The sequence below is a fragment of the Lepidochelys kempii genome, chromosome 11 (genome assembly GCF_965140265.1).
Source record: "Lepidochelys kempii isolate rLepKem1 chromosome 11, rLepKem1.hap2, whole genome shotgun sequence".
Classification (NCBI taxonomy): domain Eukaryota; kingdom Metazoa; phylum Chordata; order Testudines; family Cheloniidae; genus Lepidochelys; species Lepidochelys kempii.
In genome coordinates, this window is record NC_133266.1 from 63,493,464 (window position 1) to 63,521,327 (window position 27,864).

The 27,864-nt window shown below is 45.8% G+C and overlaps 1 protein-coding gene across 7 annotated transcripts in view; it reads right to left on the reverse strand.

Annotated features, from left to right (window-relative positions):
- The window catches only part of PLEKHM3 (pleckstrin homology domain containing M3), a 133,688-nt gene extending 106,657 nt beyond the window's left edge, over positions 1 to 27,031 (reverse strand). For all 7 annotated transcript variants that reach the window (XR_012154375.1, XM_073306631.1, XM_073306629.1 and 4 more), the window contains exons 1-2: positions 26,868 to 27,031; positions 10,951 to 11,861 (exon numbers count right to left, since the gene is read on the reverse strand). Coding sequence is in view for 6 of the 7 variants with exons in the window: in XM_073306631.1 (XP_073162732.1) it covers positions 10,951 to 11,554 (604 nt within the window). In the remaining variant the exon portion in view is untranslated. The remainder of the gene's footprint in view (positions 1 to 10,950; positions 11,862 to 26,867) is intronic.
- Between the last annotated feature and the right edge of the window lie 833 nt (positions 27,032 to 27,864).

The following is a 27,864-nucleotide window of genomic DNA, read 5'->3' on the forward strand; positions in this document are numbered from 1 at the left end:
AGCACATACCCCAAGTCATTAGTTGTTCAGATGATCTTCACTGCAATCATTCTTTGTACTGATTTCTCTTCCTTCTCCAGTTTTGTATCACCAGCAATTATCAATAATCTCTACACCACATTCCCTCCATCCAAGTCATTGGCACATCGGGTAAAGTGTGGACAAGAAGCAACCTTAGTCACCCAGCTCCTTCACCAGGAGGTGTCTCATACAGACGCACTTGCTGTTGTCAATCTCCAAGCCAATTCTTTATCCCCACAAAGAAGCTCATGGCTACAAATTTAATTGTGATTATTTTGGGATCTCGGTCAGACAAGGCTGTAATGGCTCATCCCTCCCATCTACGCTGAGGTGTACCAGATCCAAGTTTGTGTTCTGCAGTGCTAGACGCACGGTGCAAACTACTGTACCTAATGTCCCCTCACGCCTGGTGCAGCCGCTACATAGATGGCTTCCGCGTCACAAGCTCTGAGGCAAGCGCTTCAGGGATAGATTTTCAAAGACACAAAAGACAATTAGGAACCTAAAATCTGCCTGGTAGGTGCTCCAAGCACTAGGCCCTGTGGGCTCTACTCTCGGATTGGTCACAATAAGCACTTCACCAGTCATCTTTAACATCTCGCTCCTCTCAGGGTCCCCACACACCTGCACCTCACCACCAGCCTTTCAACTACCACAGAATCTTCCCCGCCTGGCAGCGTCCCTATAGGATGCTCCAATAGTTAGAACACTAGCCTCAGCCTTTGAGACCCAGATTTGATTCCCTGCTCTGCCGCAAGCTTCCTCTATGACCCCCAGGCAATTCATTTAACCTCTCCGTGCCTTAGTTTCCCCTCCGTACAGTGGGGATAATAGCACTGCCCTACCTCACAGGGATGTTGTGAGGATAAATACATTAAAGGTTTGAAGCGCTTTGAGATCTGCTGATGATTATTATAATAGGTATCATTATTACACCCTCTCCGAGAAGGAAGAAAAGAGCAGCAGCAGATTCATAGCACAGCCCTCTGCTGATTATTACTGCTCAGTCCATTCAGGATGATAACAACCAAGCTAGAAAGAAAACGGTGATGGTATTTTCAGTGAAAAATTTCAAAAGAAATGAAGAATGGTCCCTTTTTTCCCCAAAAAAATTTCCAGGTTTTTTATGAAAAACCAAAAGCTGAATTTTTTCGGGCTTTCAGTTAAAAAAATCATTTTTTTGCAGAAAATGTTTGTTTAGGAAAAAAGCCCACTTTTGCTCAAGGAAAATGTTCAAAGCAGCTCTAATCAACCCTTTTCAGGGGAGCTGTAATGAGACACAGAGACTTTCCCTCCTAAGAGCCTGATCTGGCAAACGCTTATGCACTTAACTTGGGGAGTCACATGGATCTTAATGACACTACTCACAGGCATAAAGTTACTCATGTGTCTCTTTCTGCAGGACTGGGGCTTAGTCACTGGTTCAAACATGGCCAAAAGTTGTTTGCCAGCTGAGGACCCTTGTGAAATGCATTGCTGATCTCATTCCATTTCCTAGCAAACAAAATGTCCACACCACAGTGGTGATCCTGGAGAAAGCGACGGATAAACAGGTCTTTACCCTCCTAAATGACTCCCTCAAGCCGACATGAAGTTCCTAAACAGCATTGCTGGGGCAGCATGAGGACATCCGCACTGCTATTGGCTTATGCTGTACCTGCGTCTATGAATGACAACTCCAGGCCCCGGCACGGTTATGCTGCCATCTTTCACAAACCATACATTCCCTTAAAGAAAAACCTGCTCAGTTTCTCCTCACCAGCTACTGTATAAATAAACGCTCTGCTCAGAAGAGTCTCCCTGCTCCTAGGCACTGAGAATTATAAAAGTTTCTGTAAGAGTGTCTGGAAAAGGAAGAGCCAGGGCTTCTCTGGCCAATATGAGGCAAAGGGCCAAGAACGGGAGGGAGAGCAACGCTCACATGTTTACAGACAACTCAAAAGTAAGTCGACTGCAAATGATCCCAACAAAGGAGACCTGCAAGCCCAAACTTTGTTGTTCATTAACGGAGGTTTATGTATGGCTCAAAAAAAAAAAGAAAAACAAACCCAACCCAGTTCAGAGTGTACTATATAGCCACAAAGGAGAGCTCAGCTTTCTATCATTCTACTCTTGCAACAGTATATAGATGTCATAAGCCCAGAAGACAAGATTCCCTCTTTAGAGGTGCGGGGCCCGAAGTCCTTACTCAGGCAGAACTCCCAGGAAGTTAGAGAAGACAATGTTTCCCTGCCTAAACTGACTGCAATGCAAGCTTCAAACCAGCAGAAATGGTGAAAAAAATATACATTCTGTAAGTTTCCAGCTTTACTGGGCCACTATTTATTAGTTGCACAGATGAGGATTTTTAAAAAATACATGGGGTGAAATCCTGGCCTCACTGAAATCAATGAGAGGTTTGCCATTGATTTTTCCGGAGTCAGGATTTCACCTTGGCAGTCAGGAGAACCGTGGTCATTTCCCTGGCTCCACTACTGACCTGTTGGGTGACCTTGGGTGAATCACTTAATCTCTGTGTGCTTGTGTCTCTTTCACCTTTTTTCTCTTTTGTTGATTGAGACCTCAGTCCTGCCAACATTTACACCTATGCTTAACTTACTCCCATGAGTAGTCCCAGAACCAATGGAACTAATTAAGCACAGGTGTAAATGAGTGTAGCATAGGAGCATTAGACTGCACCCTCTTTGGTGCAGGGATTGCAGAGCCATTGGCCATTATCTTTGAAAACTCATGGCGAACGGGGGAAGTCCCAGATAACTGGAAAAAGGCTAATGTAGTGCCAATCTTTTAAAAAGGGAAGGAGGATGATCCTGGGAACTACAGGCCTGTCAGCCTCACCTCAGTCCCCGGAAAAATCATGGAGCAGGTCCTCAAGGAATCAATCCTGAAGCACTTACATGAGAGGAAAGTGATCAGGAACAGACAGCATGGATTCACCAAGCGAAGGTCATGTCTGACTAATCTAATCGCCTTCTATGATGAGATTACTGGTTCTGTGGATGAAGGGAAAGCAGTGGATGTATTGTTTATGGACTTTAGCAAAGCTTTTGACACGGTCTCCCACAGTATTCTTGTCAGCAAGTTAAAGAAGTACGGGCTGGATGAATGCACTATAAGGTGGGTAGAAAGTTGGCTAGATTGTCGGGCTCAACGGGTAGTGATCAATGGCTCCATGTCTAGTTGGCAGCCGGTGTCAAGTGGAGTGCCCCAGGGGTCGGTCCTGGGGCCGGTTTTGTTCAATATCTTCATAAATGATCTGGAGGATGGTGTGGATTGCACTCTCAGCAAATTTGCGGATGATACTAAACTGGGAGGAGTGGTAGATACGCTGGAGGGCAGGGATAGGATACAGAGGGACCTAGACAAATTGGAGGATTGGGCCAAAAGAAATCTGATGAGGTTCAATAAGGATAAGTGCAGGGTCCTGCACTTAGGACGGAAGAACCCAATGCACAGCTACAGACTAGGGACCGAATGGCTAGGCAGCAGTTCTGCGGAAAAGGACCTAGGGGTGACAGTGGACGAGAAGCTGGATATGAGTCAGCAGTGTGCCCTTGTTGCCAAGAAGGCCAATGGCATTTTGGGATGTATAAGTAGGGGCATAGCGAGCAGATCGAGGGACGTGATCGTTCCCCTCTATTCGACATTGGTGAGGCCTCATCTGGAGTACTGTGTCCAGTTTTGGGCCCCACACTTCAAGAAGGATGTGGATAAATTGGAGAGAGTCCAGCGAAGGGCAACAAAAATGATTAGGGGTCTGGAACACATGACTTATGAGGAGAGGCTGAGGGAACTGGGATTGTTTAGTCTGCAGAAGAGAAGAATGAGGGGGGATTTGATAGCTGCTTTCAAACTACCTGAGAGGTGGATCCAGAGAGGATGGTTCTAGACTATTCTCAGTGGTAGAAGAGGACAGGACAAGGAGTAATGGTCTCAAGTTGCAGTGGGGGAGGTTTAGGTTGGACATTAAGAAAAACTTCTTCACTAGGAGGGTGGTGAAACACTGGAATGCATTACCTAGGGACGTGGCAGAATCTCCTTCCTTAGAAGTTTTTAAGGTCAGGCTTGACAAAGCCCTGGCTGGGATGGTTTAGTTGGGGATTGGTCCTGCTTTGAGCAGGGGGTTGGACTAGATGACCTCCTGAGGTCCCTTTTAACCCTGATATTCCATGATTCTATGATTGTTTCTCATTATGTGTTAGTACACCACCTAACACAACGAAGCCTCACCACTTTTAATTGGGGCCTTTAAGCCCTAGAGTAATACAAACGAGAAGAATAATGGATGAGAAGCATTAGAGCACGTACACTGCTCAAAAGGTGACTATGTTTGAAGAAAAAAAAAATCCATGTGAACAACAAATATACCTGATCACATATTGTACTTAATAGTCTAAGTGATCCTTCTTTGGGTGCTATGGATACTTTCCCTTTGGTTGGACAGGCTGCCTCCCTAAAAAAACAAATAACTGTCCTGAACTTAAACTTCCCTCTTCACTAGTTCCACTAACCACTCAACACTGAACTCTTAACAGAAACTGGGAAGAAAAAAAAAAAAGCAGTATTTGTTTCTAATGCGTAAGCAGTTTTGCTGGCAGGCACAAGGGGATACCACTCCCATAAGATGCATTTTTCAAATCCTTTCCTTCCATGATGCTTGGAAAGGATCCAGTTCCACTTGTCTATGTCGTAAAAAAAACAAGTAGCGGGAACAGATAAGCATATAGTACTAAATACTCTAGGTAGGTAATGACTCATGAAACAAACTGGCCAGTCTTAGAAGGACTAAGAGAGCCTGCAAGCTACACGGGAGATTCCTTTCCAGGAAGCAGGTCCAGTGAGGACTGAAAAGAAACAGCTGAGTTTTAAGGGTTCTAGAAAGGGCTATCTCACTATGGGTGAGATAACAGACTTTTCCTTCTCTCTCATTATTCATATGACTCCCCCCATTACTAGAACAGCTGCTACGTATGCTTAACATGAATCATGGGGTCATTTTTAATACATATTTAGGGACTTCCATGAGAAATATTTACCTGTCATGGGTACACATGGTTGTGCCACCCACTTGTCTTTTTTCACAGTAGCTGCCAGTTCTTTATAAGGTGCTCAGGACCAAAGAAAGGCCTCTATTAACTCAGAAGGCAGAAATATAAAGGCTACTGACCTCTTAACAGCCATAAATTGGTTGAGCGGAAAGGGGGAAAATATTCAGACAAGTTTAGCCTGTTTTCAGAGCATAAAAGAAGTTTTTTTTTCCTATGGAAAAAACACTACAGATCTGGAGACATCTTTTGGGGAAAGACTCTTAAACTTACCCTTCCAACCTTCCCTAAATGCACCTAACTCCTACATAAACAGCAGTCTTCTAAGGGTGGGGCTGGTGTACAGGAAATAACCATCCCAGGGATTTTGGGGAGATGTAGTTTTGCCGTTCTTGTTAATATATTTCTCTTTCCCCTGCCCTGCTCAGTTTTCCTGTTGTGGAACTTGTCAGTAAGTATAATCTTCTGCACAAAGTAATTTTTAAGAGACTAAGGCATTTGACTATTTCAGTGTGTTTAGATTTCTCAGGCGACTTGTTTCAGGCACCCGCAGAGAATTCTGGGAATGGATGGGCTATAAAAGGTAGCCCCAGCGCATTGGCTGCCAATTTTGAGAGAGGAATGAGTAGGCCTGCTATAGTAGGGAGTAGGCTGTTAGCTGGTATCACTTATATGGAGTCTGTTAATTTCTAATGAAATTAAAGTTACACTCAGTCAGTGGGAGTCAAATTTACTGAGATAAGGGAGTGTGGAGCCAGCCCTTCCTACTCTGGTAATGGAAGATCTCTGCTTAGGGTGACCATATGTCTCCTTTTGGCCGGGACAGTCCCTTTTTCAAACCCTGTCCCGGCTGTCCAACTTTCTTTTCAAAAGGAGGCATTTGTTTCATTTGCTCTTGCTGACTTGATCAGTTGGCAAGAGCAAATGGGATAAATACCCACTTTTGTAAAAAAAAAAAAGAAAGAAAGAAAAAAAGTGGGGTGTGGTATGGAGGAATGTGTGAGTGTGTGGGGGGGTGGTGAGTGGAGATGCCAGTCCCCAGAGGGGGGGTGGAGCACAGATGCGGGACAGCAGGGTTCCAGGGACAAGCAATAACCTCTTGAGGGGGCCCCCGCAGGGTTCCAGTGACTGGCAACAGCCTCACAGGGTGGGGTGAGGGCGCAGCTCCTCAGGCAAGTGGCTGGGGGTATCCAGTTTTCTCTCTGGGAAATATGGTCAACCTATCTCTGCTGTTGTACCTTTTGCACTCTTTGCCCTGTTGACAGGAGCCTTGCTCAGCTTTAGGCATAGAGAAGTAGACATAGGCTGCAGGGGGGGGGGTCCTTATTCTGCCTGGGTGGGAAGCAGGTGAACTGGGCGGGAGGCAGGGCAGGGAACTCCAGGTTTCAAGAGAGGCAAAGGGGGTGGTAAGAACACACAGCGGGGGGGGTAAGGAGCAAAAATGCAGAGCTGAAATGCAGAGTTGCCTGCCTCTCTTGGCAGTCATGGGAAGAGGGAGGTCCCTCAGTTACGTAGATGTGGGCAAATAAAGGACAAAGAAAAAGCAGCCCCTGCTACAAACCCATCTTTGGCATCAGCCTTGGCTGGTAGGCATCTGCTAGACCTTCTGATTGCTATATGGAACTCTCTGGATTCCCCCCCTTGGGCTGCACGGTCACAGTTCAGTGGCCGCCCTCTAATAATGCTTTACAGCTTCAAAGCACGGTACAAACCTTCACCAAGAAAGGCGAGCTCTCTTCCCCATGTGCCGTACTTACCACAGTGACCACTGAGGCAAAGCAGATATTGTACTTTTGTGACCACGCTCTATTTCTTTGACTTCACGTATGCTAAGGCCTGCTCTAAACACAGGATTTGCATTGGTGTATTTTGGAGAGGGTGTGATTTCTACCAAGATAGTTATACTGGCACAACCCCCAGGATGGATGCAGTGATATTGGAATAAAAGTGCCTTATATACTGGTATAGCTTAATCTATTTCCCTTATGGGGATAAGATAGACTGTTATAAGGTCACTTAAGTCGGTATAACCGTGTCTGTGCAAGGCAGGGATGTACCACATAAGTACAGTGGTATAATTAAAGCAGCACAACTTTTGTTGTAGACAAGCCCTTGGTGACCACATGTGCCAGTTGACCAGGTGCCCGGTGGCTTTTTTTCAGTCAGAGCCAATTGTGCGGCAGTCAGAGTTTGTTCTGTTTTCAGTGGATTGTGGGAAATTCTCTGCAAGCCTGTCTGACCTGCTGTGGATGTGCTTCTGCATGCAGCAGCATCCCCCCAGGACGTCTAGATGGCTGGTCTCTCCATTGTCTGTTAGCCCTGGGCAGAAGGGACACCTGCTCCTGAAGGGGAACAGCTGGAACAGGAGCCATTTAGGAAAAAGGAAGGAACAGCAAGTCTTGCTTATACAAGCAGAGAGGGTCCCTGGACCTAACTCAAGCCTGTTGCAGGAAGTGAAGGAGAGAGATTAGAGTGAGAGCCGCTTTTACAGTAAACAAATCCCTGCACTCTGATGTAATGCTGCCCTACGGTCCCTGTTCCAAATTGTGTTAGATTTTCTTACAGTGTAAAAAAGAACTCCAAAAGCAACTAGCTTTTTGGATCACTCTCTTCTGCCCGCCTAAATTCCACCTGCAGTTTCAGTACTCTTCTCGGCGTCCTTTCCTAAACAGTCGTGGAGTGCTGTTGTGTAACATGGCATGCTTTACCCCATGGGTGGTCGCACCTCCCTGTGGCTGGAGTGATTCCTCTTATGGCTTTATATCCTTAAACCCCGATCTGACATTGAGCTCTGGGTGAGGACAGGGATGTGCCACACAAAGCAGTCGGTGGTTTGCAGTGGATTGGGATCCTTTGGCGCTTCCAGAGGACAGTGGCAGTGTAAATATACGATGGTACAAATCTGAAACTATAAAAGGAGGCAAACAAAAAGCTCAACCCCTTCCCTCAGGTAATGTGTTTATAGTATACAATAAAACTAGGAGAGTCATGCAGCTTGTACAGGCTGAGATCATGGCACATTCTTGCATCCCATCGTTCCCCCCACAAGCTCTCTGGGTACCCCCCATACCCTTCTATTTCAGGGACTCCCTGCAACTCGTCCCATCTCCACTTGGCAGGGGTTCTGGCTGCCCCCATTCCTCCCAGGCCCCATTGTAGGATCCTCCAATATACCTCCAGCACGGGCTGTGAATCCTCATTACCTTCTTCCTCCCATTTTCCCCCTTTCCCTCTATGCCAGCTGGTCTGCCTGTCCCCCATTCCCACCTACGAACCATGTTAGGAGCTCTGTGTGCCCCCTTTCCTTCTTCCCCCATAACAGGGCCCCCATCTCCCCCCCACTGCCAGGGCTGTATTTGCTCCACGCCACATTCCCTGCATTCTCACCCCCTTTCCTCCACTCATTATTCCTCTTTCTGTCTGGGAGATAAGTCATTCAGGCTGTCAACGTGTTAATTAAACTCTGTTGGGAGGATGGACAGAGACGGGATAGAAGTATTGCTATGCCACAAGGCATTGATGGGTGCCATGGACCAACTGTGGGGGTGCTAAAGAACGGGCACAGGCATCATATGTCTCCCACTTTCTGCCTTTTGGTTTGATTTTTCCCAAAATCAACAGGGCACTGGCCACTGATGCCTCAAATGTTCCCAGAAATGTTGGAATTGAATGGATGCAGTGTTCAAAAGTTATCAGAACGAGTACAGAATGAGAAATGCCACCAAGCTGAGTGTAAAGTTCTCAGAAACTTGGCCAACAATACCAAACACCCATGCTGTAATTCACACACACATACACACAAAAAGAGGTGATATCCACAATCTATAATCCTGTCAAGATACATGTCTTCCTCTATAGGGGCCACAAAGCCTGGCCTTTCCATGGGCACACAGGACCCTTCCCCATCCTGGGTTAGCCCATGTAACGACCAGACAGAGTTACCATCCCTGCACTCAAGGGAGCATAGAGACAGCGCTGTCCATACTCTCCCATGGGTGCACTGCTCAGTATGGACTGGGAGGAGGTGGGGCGGAACAGGAGCACAGGGAAGAAGGATGTACCCTGAAGGGATGGAGCAGGGGGCATGTTCCCCTTGTGAGCTGAGAGGCTGCAGGAGGCAGAACCCCGGGGGTCCCCTCGCAGGGGTACAATGTACAGGGCAGATTTTCTAAAAAAGCTCAGCTCCCATTCAGACACTACGTTTTGATGGCTAAGAAGGAGCCAACCTCTTTGGCAAATCTGGACTTAAAGGCATGCTTTAACCCGGGGCGGGCAAAGGGCCTGAGGGCCACATCGGGGTTCCAAAACCATATGGAGGGCCGGGTAGGGAAGGCTGTGCCTCCCCAAACAGCCTAGCCCCCACCATCTCCCACTTCCCGCCTCCTGACTGCCCCCCTCAGAATCCCCAACCCTCCCCTGCTCCTTGTCCCCTGACTGCTCCCTCCCGGGACTCCCTGTCCCTAACCGCCCCCTGGGACCCTACCCCCTATCCAACCGGCCCTGTTCCCTGTCCCCTGACTGCCCCGCCCCCTGACAGGCCCCCTGTCCTACTCCCACGCCCTATCCAAACCCTTCCCCCCCCGCTCCCTGTCCCCTGACTGCCCCCGGGACCCTAGGCCCATATCCAGCCCCTTACCATGCCGCTCAGAGCAGCAGGACTGGCAGCTGCGCCGCCCGGCCGGAGCCAGCTACGCCACCGCGCTGCCGGGCAGGAGCTCGCAGCCCGCCGCCCAGACCGCTGGCGACGCAGTGTGCTGGGGCTGCGGGGGCCAGAGGACAGCAGGGGAGGGGCCAGGGGCTAGCTTCCCCAGCCGGGAGCTCAAGGGCCGGGCAGGACAGTCCTGCGGGCCGTAGTTTGCCCACCTCTACTTTAACCCTAAGCCACGTTTCTCAACCTTTTTGATACCAGGGACCAGCTTCCTCCCTTCCTAAACTGTGTCAGGGAAATCTCAGGGACTGGTACCAGTCCACGGACCAGTCATTGACAAACACTACCCTAAGCAACCACACAGTCTGGCTATTATAATTATCGTCCTCCTTTTCCTTTCCCCTTCATTTATTAAGCCATGTCCTTATTTAGATTGTATGATCTTTGTGGCACGGGCTGCGTCTGCTATTATTATTACTTTTGGCAGCTGCAAAATAAACAATCATCCAGCAGGAGACATTGGTTCGGGGTTTCTGAGGCCTCCAGCCAAGTCTCTTCCAGCGTCCTGCTCAAGAGAGGAAAAGGGAAATGTGTAGCTCATTGAAACATTGCTTCGTTTGTGTGGCTCACTGAGAAAGTCTGTGTCCATCCGATAACAAGACTTCCTGAATCCCATACAAAGCTGACAGAGATGCATTAATATTGACAAGGGCACAGATTGTGTGCTGAAGTTTCTGTTGTTTCTGAATTGAGTACCCAACCTTTCTTAAAGGGATAGTACAGAGCCATTTAGGCCCAAAAAATAAAATCAGGTTTTTTTCAATATTTATTTCTAACATTTTAGTGAAAACTGCCTTTTTTTTTTTTTTTTTTTTTTTTGAGATTAACCAGTCTTCCAATAAACTAGCAATTCAAACTGCCTAGTACCTGAGAACCTGCAAATGAAACTAACCGGAAAGAACCAGAAACATATCTTTCTTAGCCAATCTGAATTAAATGAAAAATGTAAAGAAGTGTACGTTTAAAACCGAGAACAAGAAACAGGCAGGGAGGGAATATTTTTAAAAACATGGGCCAGATCCTGAGCTGGTTTTAAAATGATGTAGATCCACTGAAGTCAATGGAACTATGCCAGTTTACAGCAGCTGAAGATCTGGCAGCTAGCAGTTTCCTTTTCAAGACAAGATCAATATTAAAAGAAAGCATTAGTGAAAGCAATGAAGCACCAGTACGTACCAGTGTTCCCTTGAATGTCCTCTCCCTTATTTAGCGTGGGTGATTGGCATGAAAGCCTGGAGCAATTGGTGTCCTGACTTGACGGCGGCTGTACAGAGGCACCTGTGAAGACAAGTCCCCAGTCTATGTGGCTTGCATCCGAGCGTGACCGGTTATGCCCTGGCTTGAAAGTGGAGGCTTCCTCGTTCTGCACTAGGATATCGTTCACAGAGCGGGGCCTGTCTCTCCTCCGCTGACAGAGATTAAAAATCTTAAAAGTCGAGGCTTCCCTTTGCTCCACCCAGGAGAGATTATCCGGGGCTGTCTCCGTTTGCCCTGTAAACGGATCTTTGGCAGGGAACGCTTTCGGAGCGTTGGCTTCCAAGAGGCCATTTCTGCAGCGTTCCCAAATGAGGCTGCTTTTAGCTGAAGAAGTGATGTTTCTCAGGTCTCCGCTGTCTGTTATCTGATTGAATACTTCATGTCCTACCAGCTCAGGAACCTCCTGTACCCCATACACCTCGGACGGTTGCACAACCGTTTCCAGCTTAGCATCAAAACTATTGAAGAAATCTTCAGTCACCTCCAAGGCCGGGCTGATGTCATCAACTTCTAATGCTTCCATTGCTCGTGTTGCTGGAAGGCCTGAGTTGTCAGTGCTGGTTCGGGAAGATGCTGCACAAATGTCCAGGCATAGAGGATAAAGATGCCTTAGGAAAGCTTGTGGCTTTCAACAGCCACCAAAGCCTCTGGTGGCAAAAGCTGTTGGTATCGGAGTTTGACTTCAGATGCGCTGCTTAACTTCCAGGTGGTAGGATGCCAGGGATGAATTGCTCCTCCACAGCTTTTTGCTGAGTGTTAAGTTATTTACGCAGATCCTGGGAATGCGGTTAAGTTATTCAGTGTAACCAGTTCATGGCAATCTGGAGTTCCTGTAAAGCAGAGCACAGCACCATTTTAATAAACCCTCTTTCATTCAAGTGAAGCTGTTTAATCACCTGATTTTTCCCACCGTCATCATCCCCTCTTTCCTTTCGGCATCAAAGTTCCTGTGTACAAAGTTTCCTTACAGGGCTTCTGTTGTCCACTAAGTGGGAGATTACTTGTTATCACTTTTTGAATTAGAACCTGTATAGAGGAGGGTGGGGCACCAGATAAGTGGGAGCCAAGGTGATACCATTTATTAGAACAAGATAAGCTTTTCAGAGCTACAGTGAAAGGTGTTCTTTATTAGCCTTCTGCGATACGGTGACCTATGGAACGCTTGGTGCAGGCTTCTATGAGGATATGAGGGGACCTAAAAAAAACCCTGGGAGACTTTAGGATGTGAGTCGTTCCAGAAACATTAAGGCTGAACTAAGTTGTGCTGAGAATACTTTGCTATCTGATCCTTATTATAAATAGCACAGTGATCACCTGGCTAAAGAACCAGGGCTAAGAGGCTAACGCTGACCTGGACTCTGAATTCTTTCCTTACTTTCTGCACTCTCCCAGGGCATTCGAGAGACAAAGTGGGTGAGGGAAAAGCTTTTCTCTGTCAACGGAAGTTGGTCCAATAAAAGATATTACTTCACCCCACCTTGTCTCGCTAATATCGTAGGACCACTAAAGCTACATCAAGACAACCTATCACAGGGCATGTAAAACAGTGGTGGAAACATAAGAGCGTAGCAACACAATGCTAAACAAAATCCAGCATGTCCAGAGGCGTCATTAACCAGCAGACCATCACCTCTGGGCAACTGGCTCAGAGGTGCAGAGGCAGAGAAGAGTTTTGAGGCCCAAACCTGCGAAGCGCTGAGCGATCACGGCTCCTCAGCACTCATTCCGGTACAGTAAGGGGCTGCTCCATTCCCAGGGAGTAAATCCCCGTCTCCTCACCCCTGCTGCTGTGTCACCCATCTTGAACTGGGGCTCCACTCACTATGCTCCTGTTGTTTGGGGCAGGCACAGCTAAAATTGATCCAAATCAATCAGAAACACACCTCTATAGATTCTTGTCACCATCTGTGGAGGGATTTCTATTAGTTTGAGTGCAGGCCTCTAGATACTGTATTTAGACAGACCTCACTAGTGCTGGAGGAAGCCAGTGTTGACACTGAACTTAAGAGGTTTTCCAATAAAACTAAACACAAAATAGTTAAATGTTTATTTATTTATTTTTGAAAAACTCTGCACTATTGTGTGCCCTTGCCATTTCAGAGGCTGCTCCCCATAGGAATATAAAAGTCCCCTACTGCTATCAGCTAGAGCAGTTACTCCTTTAGCCAAACTGGTTGAAGCTCGACTTTTAATGTAGCAGATCCTGCAGCTGCTCCATCTTAATAAACAGAAGACAATTCAATTTGTTCAGAACAGAGGGGAACGAACAGTCTTATACTGGGGAGGGTTTGTATTCCCCAATAAGTCGGTTTCCACCCACGGTTTGCTCTACTGTGGCAAATAACTTATTTTACTGTCCAATAATACGCAGCCTTCCATCATCTTTGCTATCTGGGTCTTAGTTGCTGCAGTTCAGAAATGGTGGTCTTTGTAAAATGCTTTCCAAGACATGTGCTTTAAAAACAAAAATATGCATAACCACGGTAACTTCAAACCTTATCCTGTTTTTTCTCGGCAGTGACTATGGTCTTCAAATCATCATGCTTCAGACAGCAGCTTCAAATAATATTGCCTTGGTGCATATTAACTACCACCCTGTGACGGGCAACATCAGCAAGAAGAGCATTGGCTCACTGATTTGCTAGGCTGCTTCTGACTAATTGAGTAGAGATGGGGCCGGAATCAAAACGGTGAAGCTGAACAAAATGGGTGTAAAACGGTGTCAAATCAGAATGGGGGGTGTGTAATGGTCCCTCTGCACAGGTGTCAATGGCTAACAATGGCCAAGCAAAGGACTGATCCAAGCCCACGCTATCCCCCTCACAGTTTTCATTCTGGGTCAGACCCAAAATTGTAAGGAGCCAATTTGCCATTGCTAGTTCAGGTGTAGCTCCCGTCTTAAGGGAATAGCTGACACTGGGAGATTTCCAGCATTTGGGGCCCAAATCTCCCCAAACCAGCTTGTGAGCTTCCAGTGCTGTCAAAACTGAACCTGAAACCTTATTCAGGCTTGAACCAGAACACCAGACCCTAGCCTGATCCTAACCCAGATCTGGACATCAACTCTGTGGTCCATCTCTACAGCTTGAGGAAAATTCTGGCTCCACTGAAGTCAACGGGAGTTTTGCCATTTGTGACAGATGTGGCGATTTCCTAAAATATCTGTGGGAGATCTCACTGTGTTAAGTTTATGTATCATTCTGGGCCAGGGATTGTATGTAATTTCATGGGGGAGCATGATCACAGCCCTCCGGGAACTAAGAACAGTGTGTGGGGTGGTGGTGGAGCTTATGGGGCTAATTCATTCAGGTTTTGACACCTCCAGAGAGGTACCCCCACCTGAACAGGCTCCCACATACTGGTTCACACTGGATTCTCCAGAGACCAACAGACAGAGAAGGGACTTTTGGATAAATACCCTGAGTTTAAAGTGACTAAGGGCTTTCTGTCTGGGGGGGACCACAATCCTTGTTGAAGGACTATAAGTAATTGGCCTACTGTTGGGTGATCGCCGATAAGCTTATTAGCATGCTTGTAAGTTCTTTTACTGGTTTACTATGTTTTCTCTGTAAGGCTTTCCCCTTAAGAATAAATGTCTTTGCTTAGAAAGGGCCTTGTGGTGACTTATAACTGTGGCACTTAGGCTGTTTGTAGCCTCTGAGGAGAAAGGGAAGCAGGGCTGCTTAAGCAGTCTGGTTTGCTGGGGAACTCACAGTGCAAGCAGGGCACTGTGCAGCCTGGAAATACTCCAGGCAGGAAGGAGAGGGGACGCAGGTCTTCACCAAGAGAGTGGGGAGCTGGGAGCCTAGAGTGTGTGCAGTGATCCTGAACTATGACACCATTGACTTTAGCTGGGCTGGGATTTCACCCCTCATTTCACCACTAATATGCAGCTGTCTCTGAAGAGGAGGGCAGAAGCAACACAGAGCATAGGTGCTTATTGACCGCTCTCTGCCCCAAATCTCCTCTTGCAAACCAACAAAACAAGAAAAGGAGTACTTGTGGCACCTTAGAGACTAACCAATTTATTTGAGCATAAGCTTTCGTGAGCTACAGCTCACTTCACTGCATCCGATGAAGTGAGCTGTAGCTCACGAAAGCTTATGCTCAAATAAATTGGTTAGTCTCTAAGGTGCCACAAGTACTCCTTTTCTTTTTGCGAATACAGACTAACATGGCTGCTACTCTGAAACCAACAAAACAAGAGTGTCTTGGGATAACTGGGCAGGCACCATGCTCAGTGCCTGGACAGCACAAAGCAGAGCAAGGAGTAACTTCCATGGGTTGCAAAGGGAGTTGCATTTAGAACTCCTCAGCCAGGATAAGCACGTGAGCAGAAGGCTTTTGCATGGGAGAAAACAAACGGAGGGAGAATAAAGGGCTTCCATAGCTGTAACCGACCCACCCTCAAACCCTTCACTGGCATTTCTTTATGAGCGATGGCTCATACCAGGACTGCTTGATATTCATTTACAAATTTGCAGTTAGTGTTAGCTTGGGCAGAATCAGCACTGAGATATAGTCAAATGCCAAACAGTGCAAGTAACAGGCTGGCCCACACAAAGAGGCCATTTCACCTGCGTTGGCAGAGAACCCAGCCTTGCTCCCACTTGATGGATTTAAACAATCTGAACAGCAATGATTGGAGAAGGGCTTGTGACCTGTACGGCGACATTTCAGGGGAAGACAAGGGGCAACAAAACACACTGTCCCTTTGTCCCCTAGTCTACATCAATACAAGACAAATCAATCAGCGTACCCAAGAAATTGTACACTTTCACTTAGCAGGTTTATTACCAAACACTGGAGACCCTGTTTTATGGGGCTGCAAGTTTGTCCTGATTTTGTGGGATGAGGATTATCTCATGTCACACAACCTCCCACATTCTTGTAAAGCCACGGGATTGTCTCCAAAATGATTTCACATTCCGGAAGCACATGGTGATACTGAGTCACATGGTGACAGGATGATGGGACCACCTTGGGATACAGTATGCCCTGCACAAACTGTTATAAAAGGTCACCTCAGTGGGGAGTGGTTACCCCTTTCTATAGAGTCTGGGGAGTGCTTCCTTAAAGGATGAAAAGTGCTACGTAAATGCATAGCAAATTATCAGTAGTGCTTAGATACTACACTGATACGTCCTCCATAAGAATACCTTACATAGGTTACATCTGTCAATAACGAACTCTAAGAGTTCCACTCAGGCTTTTGCATTTAACTTGGATCAAATGAAACTAGATTCTGGTACCCAGATAAACAAACACAGGAATAGGAGGGGTCCAGAGACAAGTGACTCAGAGTCCATATGAAGAGAAAGGGAAGAGAGTAATACTCTTTAGTTAAGGGAAGAGATGAATAAAAGAGGGTCTGATCAAGGCATATAAAATAATGAATGCCATACAAAGAGTCAATAAGGCATTCCCATTTATTCTTCATAATACCAGAACAAAGGGAACATTCAATTACATTCAAAAGCAACACAACTAAGACTGACAAATGATGGGAAGTACCTAACCTGTGGAGCGCCATGCTACAAGACCTTGGCAGCGAAGAGGCACTTTAGAATAATTTACCAAGCGGGTTAGGAGTCTAAGTGCCACTGAAAGTCAGTGAGACTTGAGCTCCTAAGCCATTTAGGCACCTTAGAAATTTTTAAGCTAAAACATTAGTAGGGATTGGGAATTTTGATAACTTGGCTACAGGGAAGTGCTGAGTGTCCCCTCACATCTTCCCACCCCCCGGAAAGCTAACAGTCTCCTCTTTGCAGAGCTCCTCTGTCTAGCCTTGCAATCATGAGTAGAGCCCTACCAAATTCACAGTCCATTTTGGTCAATTTCACGGTCATAGGATTTTAAAAATCGTAAATTTCATGATTTCAGTTATTTAAATCTGAAATTTCACAGTGTCCTAACTGTAGGGATCCTGACTCAAAAAGGAGTTGCGGGGGGAGGGGGGGAGGGGAGGGTCGCAAGGTTATTGTAGGGGGTATTGCAGAGCTGCTATCCTTACTTCTGGGCTGCTGCGGCTGGCGGCGGCGCTGCCTTCAGGGCTGGGCAGCTGGAGAGCGGCGGCTGCTGGCCGGGAACCCTGCTCTGAAGGCAGAGCCACCGCCAGCAGCAGCGCAGAAGTCAGGACGGCCTGGTACGGTATCGTCACCCTGAGTTCTGCGCTGCTGCCTGCAGAGCTGGGCCCTCAGTCCACAGCCACCACTCTCCGGCCACCCAGCTCTGCCAGCAGCAGCGCAGAACTCAGGGTGGCGTGGTGCGGTCTTGCCACCCTTACTTCTGCGCTGCTGCTGGCGGGGTGCTGCCTTCAGAGCCGGGTGCCCGGCCAACAGCCGCTGCTTTTCAGCTGCCCAGCTCTGAAGGCAGCACAGAAGTGAGGGTAGCAATACCACAACCCCCCTGCAACTCCCTTTTGGGTCAGGATCCCCAATTTGAGAAACACCGGTCTCCCCCATGAAATCTGTATAGTATAGGGTAAAAAGCACACGAAAACCAGATTTCATGGGGGGAGACCAGATTTCACGGTCCGTGATATGTTTTTCACGGCTGTGAATCTGATAGGGTCCTAACCATGAGAGACCAGATTATAACCTGTCACCAGGATAGGACAGAATATCACCCATCCTGCGCCACACAGGGTAATTTTGGAGGGAAATTCTATGTTTACAGGAAAAGGAAGGAAACATTTTTTTCTGGCAGGCTGTTCCTTTCTTTATGGCTGCTGCTGGAAGCTGGAACTTTAGGAATGGAGTTGAAGGGATGGGTAAGTAGGCCGAGGGCATGACTGGGCTGCAGTATTTTCCTACAATTAGAATAATATGATTTTGTTAAAGGGTGTTTTTTTTTTAAATATGCTTTTTAAAACTTGACAGTCCAACTGTAAAATCCCGAGTAGCAGCATTTCACTATCAGGGACACTGATTTCTTTTTCCCCTTAAAGAACACTCAGGCTCAAATTTTCAGGATGATGCACAGGGATTTAACTGCCTTGCATTGCAAGCGGACCCCTTAGGCACTAGAGATCTAAAACAGTACAATGTTGTCTCATGAAACCTTGTATTTACATAGCTCCTTTCACCCAGGCACTTTACTAACTGCATATCGGGATCACCCACCTACCGCTGAAAAAAAAAGACCATTTAGAAATAGACTGCTTGCCACATCAGGAACAGTTATTTTAGAAGGGGAAATACAGACTAACTCCTTCAGCTCAAGCTACAAGGGGGAAGACCAAATGTAGCTCCCGAAACTGGGCCAGTCAAAGCCAGATGAGGGCACAGCCACTATAAGTCTGTGCCTTAGGACCCAGCTCCCTGGGTCATGTGATCACATCAGATTCTCAGCTTCCATTTAAAAATAAAAAAGGATGAAGTTTTTAGCCTTTGCTTTTTTCAAAAAAAGCTTGAAAAAGTCACCTGGGTTTAACTGATGCAGCAGCCTCTGCCTGAGTCTGCAGACAGCCTGAAACACATCTGAGACGGGTGACCTGTCGCATGCATCTCAACGGGAGCTTCAGTGCAAGGTTCTCTGCCAACACTACCCTAGCAGAGCATTCTGTGTGGCGGGAGAAGAGAGAAATGGGTCTCTGCCCACCAAAGCAAATACAACCTGGTTCCTGGGGTAAATTCTGGGGCCCTTCTCCTTCACCACTCTAGGTGGAGGCTAGGGCCACAGTGTGGGCATGAAGCTGTCTGCAGGGCCCTGTGTTGTGGTGTGCCTAAGGTCTGGACTGCTTCAATCCAGGCCTGGGCCAGGACACCCTAACTCTTACAAAACATGCCATGGGATCTACAGGTATGTCTCCACAGCACACTAAGCCCAGATCTGTGGAACCCAGGCTTGTGGATTTGGGGTTTCCAAATCCATGCTGGTGCGTCCACATTGCGTTTTAAACCTGGCTTTACAATTGCTGGACCTGGGTCCCACAAGCCCGCTAATGTGTCTGTATGGCACTACACCAGCCTTCTGAATCAGGTGTGTACTTGACCTGCATCTGTGCTGCAAAATGGACAGGGCTTGGATGCGAGTTGCAGTGGGACTCAGGCTCTCACCCAGCTCGCTCACACGGTCCTAGGACCCGGGTCCTCAGTGCTTAGTGACCTGAGTCAGACTGATCTGTGTGTGGACAGAAAGGGGGCTTGGGCTCAAAACTGAGTCAGAGCCCAGGCTTGGGAGAGTGCAGTATAGACACGTCCTATAGTGACAAGAAGTGACCAGGGCCTTGGATTCACTTCTCATCCAAAAGAAGGATTGACACCTCTTTTGCTGTTTTCAGAATCTGCACTCCATGACTCCCGAGATTCAGGGCCTGTCGGCCCTTAACACCTTATGTTCTTTTCCATGAATCGTGCTCTCAGCTATTTCAGTCTGTAACTTTCCTTTGAGGAATGACACACCTTGAGCAACTAATGCACAGATTTTTCTCAGGACACCTTGCACTTTTTGCAGCTACCAAGATTTTTAGATGGCTGCATTGGGTCAGGTGATCAAAATATTATCCAGAATCTAAATTAGCTGTATTTTGGTCACTTGAAATCCCTGAGAACCATACTTATCTGTGTAGCAGCACTGTAGGGTCACTATCAAACTAGTTAGCTAGCAAGACAGATCAAGTCACTTCAGAAATCACTTTCATGATTTCAGAGAGGGAGTATAGTTGACTGGTTAGAGCGGTGGCTCTCAACCTGTCCAGACTACTGTGCCCCTTTCAGGGGTCTGATTTGTCTTGCGAACCCCCAAGTTTCATCTCACTTCAAAACTACCTGCTGACAAAATGAGACATAAAAATACAAAAATGCCACAGCACACTAGTACTGAAAAATGGCTGACTTTCTTATTTTTACCATATAATTATAAAATAAATCAATTGGAATATAAATATTGTACTTGCATATCAGTGTATCGTATGTAGAGCAGTATAAACAAGTCATTGTCTGTATGAAATTTTAGTTTGTACTGACTTGGCTAGTGCTTTTTTTGTAGCCTGTTGTAAAACTAGGCAAATATCTAGATGAGTTGATGTACCCCTTGGAAGACCTCTGCGTACCCCCAGGGGTACCTGACCCCTAGTTGAGAACCACTGGGCTAGAGTAAAGGTCTAGGCATTAGGATTCCTGTGCTGTAATTTCAAATCTATCACTGACCGGTTGTGTTTTGACAATAAATTTGTGCCTCAGTTTACCAATACTTACTTACGTCTCAGGGATTTTGAGGATCAATATTTACAAAGAGTTTTATATTTAAGGGATGGAAGATGGCAGAGAATGCAAAGTATTAGTGCATAGCACATTGTTTTCCCAGTTCTATCCACGCTGCAGACCAAATAATGCCCCCAAAAGCAGATATTAATCGTTTGTAGTGGAGTAGTACCTACAGCAGCGGTTCTCAACTTTTTCTTACACAACCCCCTTTATATCGGGATGAGCCCAGGATTCGTCTCTCATCTAGGAGAGACGCCGCTCCCATCCAGCAATATGAGAAGGGCTGGATGGTGGCAACCCCTAGTTTGAGTACCCCTAACCAGCAGGCCTCAATCAGGGATCAGGGCCTCACTATGGAAGGTGTTGTACATACATATAACAAAAGGAGAGCCCTTGCCGCAAAGAGCTTACAATGTAATGCAATGTACTGGGAATCGCAATTACATGCACTTATGCTGGTTTGCTCATTGCGAGTCTGAATCTGTAAAGAGAACTTCTGCCACTTTTCCCTATTCACTACAGGTTGCTTGAAGGGAAAAAACACACAGCCAGAATCCTGAAGTAATTTGAGTACAATAAGGGACAGCTGTCATAAGGCAATTTTAATGCATCAGCCTTAACATGGTCCCTTTCACGATTATATGAAATAATTGTTGGATTGAGTATTTAAATATGTTTTTGGGGGGTGGAAGAATCGAGATCAACCCCCCCCCCTTTCATGTCTAAATGGGAGGTGAGTCCCCAAACCTTCTTCTGTTGTAACATGGGATTAGAGCATGAGAAAACACTAGTATATGGCATTCATCTTTCTTTAGATCGGGTGGCTTATTAGATTTTGGGCCTTAAAACAGCTGCTAGCCCCCTGGTCTACCAGTACTTTTTCGGCACTGGTCAGCGAGTAAATATTACAAGCCCTGGTCAATCTTTGCACAAGGAGAAGAGTCTCTAAACAACAATTTTTAAAGTACTTGTAAAAATAACAACTTCTCATTATTAGTTAAGCACTGGAACTGGTTACCGTGGGAGGGCGTGGACTCCTTGTCCTTGGGAGGTATTTAAAAACAATTAAATATCTGTCAGTGTGCAGAGATGGACTAGGTCAGTGGCTCTCAACCTTTCCAGACTACTGTACCCCTTTCAGGAGTCTGATTTGTCTTGCATACCCCCAAGTTTCACCTCACTTAAAAACTACTTGCTGACAAAATCAGGCATAAAAATACAAGTGTCATGGCACACTATTACTGAAAAATTGCTTACTTCCTCATTTTTACCTTATAATTATACAATAAATCAATTGGAATATAACTATTGTAGTTACACTTCAGTGTATAGTATACAGAGCAGTATAAACAAGTCATTGTCTGTATGAAATTTTAGTTTGTAGTGACTTCGCTAGTGCTTTTTATGTAACCTGTTGTAAAACTAGGCAAATATCTAGATGAGTTGATGTACTCCCTGGAAGACCTCTGCATACCCCCCAGAGGGTACGCATTTACCCAAGTTAAGAACCACTGGACTGGATGACCTCTTGAGGTCTCTCCAACCCTACATTTCTATGATTCCATAATATAAATCTGAGACATTCAGCTGTCCAGGAAAAAAGCTGGGCCCAGTATAAGAATTCCCCATAGTCCAGGTTACACCAGTGCCCTAAATACGTACTTTACAGTATCATATATATTCTGAGACAATGCACCTAATAATTCTAGGAGAAGCTTACAAGAGCCAGAGCAAAAGTATTCTCAGTCAAGAGCTCTTGAATGCTGGATAAACTAGCAGAGAGATAAGATTGATCTTAAATTAATCCAGATTACTTAATTAATTTCATGCTGCAAAACCTAACTGTCTGCTAGATCCCTCCTGCCAAGAAGAGTGACAAGGAACACCCATGCCCACACATACAAAACAACAACAAAGACGGGTTTCAGAGTAACAGCCCTGTTAGTCTGTATTCGCAAAAAGAAAAGGAGTACTTGTGGCACCTTAGCGACTAACCAATTTATTTGAGCATGAGCTTTCGTGAGCTACAGCTCACTTCATCGGATGCATACTGTGGAAACTGCAGAAGACATTATATATACAGAGACCATGAAACAATACCTCCTCCCACCCCACTCTCCTGCTGGTAATAGCTTATCTAAAGTGATCATCAAGTTGGGCCACCCCCCCCCCCCCGGATGTTCTGGTTAAACTTGGATTTGTGCTGGAAATGGCCCACCTTGATTATCATGCACATTGTGAGGAGAGTGGTCACTTTGGATAAGCTATTGCCAGCAGGAGAGTGAGTTTGTGTGTGTGTGTTTTTTTGAAAAAAGGGGGTAGGGGGGGTGAGAAAACCTGTATTTGTGCTGGAAATGGCCCACCTTGATTATCGTGCACATTGTGAGGAGAGTGGTCACTTTGGATAAGCTATTGCCAGCAGGAGAGTGAGTTTTTGTGTGTGTATTTTTTTGAAAAAAGGGGGTGGGGGGGTGAGAAAACCTGTATTTGTGCTGGAAATGGCCCACCTTGATTTTCATACACATTGTGAGGAGAGAAGTACTTGTGGCACCTTAGAGACTAACCAATTTATTTGAGCATGAGCTTTCGTGAAGTGAGCTGTAGCTCACGAAAGCTCATGCTCAAATAAATTGGTTAGTCTCTAAGGTGCCACAAGTACTCTTTAACAACAAAGACAGTCTCCTCGAAGCTGGGAGAGGCAAAGAGCAGAATCAGCCATGATGACCTCTATGGATAACACTAGGTAAATCTAAAGGGCAGTATTGAGTGCTTAGATGCTACAGAGCTCTAGAAGTAACTGAGAGAGCTGAGGGGTGGGATCCCGTTAATAATGACATGTACCTGTGCAGCTGGCGGGGTTCAAAACTATATATTACCAGCAGGACAGTGAGGTGGGAGGAGGTATTGTTTCATATTCTCTGTGTATATATAAAGTCTGCTGCAGTTTCCACAGTATGCATCCGATGAAGTGAGCTGTAGCTCACGAAAGCTCATGCTCAAATAAATTGGTTAGTCTCTAAGGTGCCACAAGTACTCCTTTTCTTATATCCTGGGGAAAGTTGATGCAGCTCTGCTGTCTGATGGAAGTAGGTTGATTCATGCTTGATAAAGATCTAGCCCAGTCCCTTTAAGCAAGAAGGTTCCCAGAGCATTCTATGGACATGACAAACTGTACTACATATCTAGAGAACTCTTCACCCATCATCACCGAACGTAATATTAGTTAATAATTGGCACCTACAGTACACCGGGCTTTTAATTTTCCCAGCACTTCGCAAACATTCATGAAAATGCAGCAACCTCTAGGGTAAAACATGGATGCAAACAGCCCACGGCAACAGCGCGCAACAAGCACAGTGCACAAAATGAGGTGAACATGACGGGCAATGAGCAAACATGGATCATGTAAAGCTTTCCCCCACCCCCCGGGACAGGTTTGTGTACAGCGCTCCAGAGATCTTTATCACACAGCCTGGCTGACTCCCTTGCCCTACAGCAATCTGACACATACTTCCCTCCAGGCCGAAGAATGCCCTGAGAAATGAGTGGCTGCATCACTTCCTGCTGGCTTCACGGGGATTAGCTGTTTGAAAGCTCTCCAGCTGGGCGGTGACCCTGGAAAGGAGCAGGGAGTCTGGGCAGAGATGGAATAGAAGGCAAAGCAGCCTTGCAGAAGGGCAGCCGTATAGCAGGTTTTCCAGCATGTGTGCACACAGCACAGCAGCACGTGCCCCAAGTCAGAGGAAAAAAGCTAAGGCCCCAATCCGGCAATGCATTTAAGCCTGTGAGTCACCTCAGTGAAGTCACGAAGCACATTGCTGGACTGAGGCCTTACGCAGTCTGGCACTGATTCAGCAAGGCAGTGAAGCACATTCCTACCTTCAAACACATGAGCAGTCCCGCTGCCTTTCAGCCGGATGACTCATGTGCTTCTCACTAGGCACGTGTGTAAGTACCGTGCCGAATCAGGGCCCTAATGAACACTTACTGTACATTACCATCTGACAAGCCTACACTATGCTGCAAACGGGGCCTACATCTATTCTTTAAGTGGGGATGTTGGCCTGGGCTTCTACAGCGATTAGCCCACTTGCCTCCCTGGAGTTCTACCCAGCCCCGTCGGAGGCAGACGGCATCCTGGGGGACCCTGGAGGTTGCCCAGTTCTGTTTCTTTGCTTCATGTGTGTTTACTTAATTCACATTTTGTCACACTGACCTGGTTAAAAACCCTGCACCTTCTTCCAGCCAAGCAGGCAATTCAGAAACACAAGAAGAGAACAGGCTGTGTTAGCTTCCGAGATCAGCACAAAGAGGAGTGAGCCCTATAATACTGTAGCCATCAGATGTTGTTATAGGTGATGTCACTGGGAGGACCCACGAGGCTGCAAGCACAGAGGGGGTGGTGTAAAGACCTAACTAGACATTTTAAGAGATATATTATTCTGGTTGATGCCTTTTACAACTGGATCTGCTGTGCTTGATCCATTTGTCTCCAACCAGAAAGTACAGGTGGGGGGCCGGGGGCCTCCCAGATTGCAGCTACCAATAAATAAAAGATCTTTTAAAATTAAATAATCTGCCTTGAGGTTCTACTAGAGCTGCACTCTCATTCTAAAGCCCCTCTCTCATATTTCACAGAGCTGTGTTGGGAGCCAGAACCAGTACTAAAAAATCCAATAGTACTTTTTTTCCCAAATGGAAATCTGAGTTGAAAATGGATGGAGATTACTGGACTTTCTACTCAAGTTGTCCCTCTGCTGTTGTTTGTGCACCAGGGTCCTGCTGGCAAGTGTCCCCCACCCAAGAGATGCCTGCTTTTCAGCTGAGAAGCGTATGTATGTAGGCCCAGGAGCTATTGGCACTCAGCATCTCACATATAGGCCCCAGAGCCATTGGGGATCTTTCTGGATAAAGAGCTATCCAGCATAAATGTAAAGGGTTATTATTGTAACTTTAGTATCTAGACTCCAGCCAATTCTCCTAATCAAGTACAGTACTCAAGGAGCTGACCCTGGATAATTCAAAGCTAATCACACTAAGACCTTGGAGTTCACCTGAATATAAGTGCATGTATGATTATATTAAAAAAAACGCCATTTAACAACAAGCATAAAATCATTTAAAAACAAATCTTTTCTCATTTTCCAACTAGTGAGTCCTGGCAGTGTGACACATTTATTATCACCAGAAAAAAAGAATAACCCAATGGAGACTGAACTTCAAAACAGCACAGCAACCCAACCCTCTGAGATCATGTCAACCTCATGAAAATCAGCCAACTCAGGGGGATGGTTACAACAGCACATTATTGTTATAACACCGTATTATTCCTCCTACACAGTCACAATACAGATTGGTCTCACAGTTTACTAACAAAAAAAATTACAAACTTTATCTCAAGCGATCTTTGCAAAAATTCAGCAGAAACCTGACAACAGCTGATTGACTTAAACGCAACATATTATTTGTAAGCTGCAAAAAACAGTCAGATCCAAGGAACTCAGATACAGTGGTGATGGGGGCCATATATAAGTACCTAGCTAGTGTAGATTAGATCCTTCAGCTACATTATGTAGTTCCCTCTCCCACTACGCTGAGTTTGTGATTTTTTTTAATCTGGAATTTAAAACCTGTAAACTTCTGATTCAAGAAAAATGTCACTAAACCCTACACCTCCCAAGCTATATATTGGGGTTACTGTTGCCTGAAATGACTGACATCCTGCTCCTTCAAAGATTTTCCACATGCTTATCTTTATGCATTGTGAGTAGCCCCATTCACTTCGGTGGGACTACTCAATGGGAGTAAGTTTACATGTGTGCGTAAATCTTTGCAAGATTGGATCCTTGAATATTTGTTTTCTGAGACAAATCAGAGACAAATAATGCATTCTCTTTGCAAAACTATTATTTCACTCTATCCTATTGGTGCCACTGACCATAGCATCTAAACTAACACTATAGGTATTATACAAGGAAGGCATATTTATTGGGATTACTTAATCCTACAGTTAATAATTCTATTTATTATGTTTTGGGAGTTTGTCCCATAAGAAAGCAAAAACTTCATTGCGAAAAATAAAAGAAAATAAAATAAAACACTGCAATGCACTTCCCACCAGCATAGAGTGATGTATTTGTGTTGTACTGCAGATAGGTACAAAACTGCACAATGGAATTTGATTCTGCCTACCTGGAGCAATGAAAATTCCAGCCGAAGTCATTAGGAGTTTGGGGTGTTGCAAGGATTTCAAGAACTGCGCCTTTAATTATAGAGTCTCTGTGTGTGTGTTTGTGTCTGTTTCTCTGGCTAGATATATTGCTACATAGGTGTATGTATATATACACATCTCTGTGTGCTAACTATAAACACACACGTATTATATACACAGAGGTATGTATACATGTGCATGCATGTCTGTATACAATATATAAATACAAATATAGCTGCAAGGTGATGGGCACCCCAGGAAAACCTAAGCTAGACAACTGTCTCTCTGTGTGTGTGTGTGTTTATAAAACAGTGAGAAACAGCACAGAATGATCAAACCTTTGATACATTTCCTGATATGTAAAAAAGAGAAATCCAACCACAAACCCGCAGATTAACAACAAAGGGAACATTTACCTGGCCCTCTGGAACTCCAGAAAACCCACTTTGCCATTTCTTCCTAATAGATGATCTTTGCTGTACAATGACTCCTCATTCTGCCAGGACAGGCAACATATGTGTCCTGCATTATCCATCCTTCTCTCTGCTCTGTGTTTACAATCTGCCTGCCTCAGTCCCTTCTCAAATCCTTCCCTTCCACCACCGGGGAAACAGGTCCTCTGACAGCAAGGTTCCAGCTCACAGAAGTTCCTGCTTTCTGCCACTTCGCTCTGTGGCACATAGCTGGCCATTAGTCATCACTATGTGACACATAGCTCTTCTCCCTGTTTCTTTTAGTCCTGTGCACTGCTTTCATCGTCTGCTCTCTCTCAGATAATGCAATACCTATGACCGTTAGCAAAAATGGAGATTAGCAGGTGAAAAATTAACCCTCGAGGATGTCTGTGTTTTCAACCCAGTTTTCAGTCTGCGTACCTCGCTTCCCTGTACATTAACTCTATGCATCTGCTGCAATGTGTTGTGAGAATATGGGTGTGTGACCTAGTGGATCACGCACTGGAATGGGACTCCGGCGCTCTGGGTTCTATTCCCAACTCTGTTGGTGGCCTAGAACATGTCATTTGATTTCTCTGTGCCTCAGTGTCTCCATCTGTCTAATGGGGATAATGATGCTGACCTCTCCATTTTAAGCTCTATTGATGAAAAGAACTAGGTATTATTATATCATTATACAGCAGCTGTATCCATCTGTGGTTTCCTGTCGTATACTTATATTGTAAGCTCTTTGGGGCAGGGACTGCCTTTTTGTTCTGCGTTTCTACAGCACCTAGCAGAGTGGGCTCCTTGTCCATGACTAGGGCTCCTAGGTGCTACAGTAATACAAATAAATAATAATAACGTTATAAGCATATAAACCAGTGAAAGCGATAAGCAACTGAAAATGGGGTCTTATAATGGCAACAGTCAGACAACCTTAATGATAAGCAGCACTACTAGCTTTGCCTATAATAAA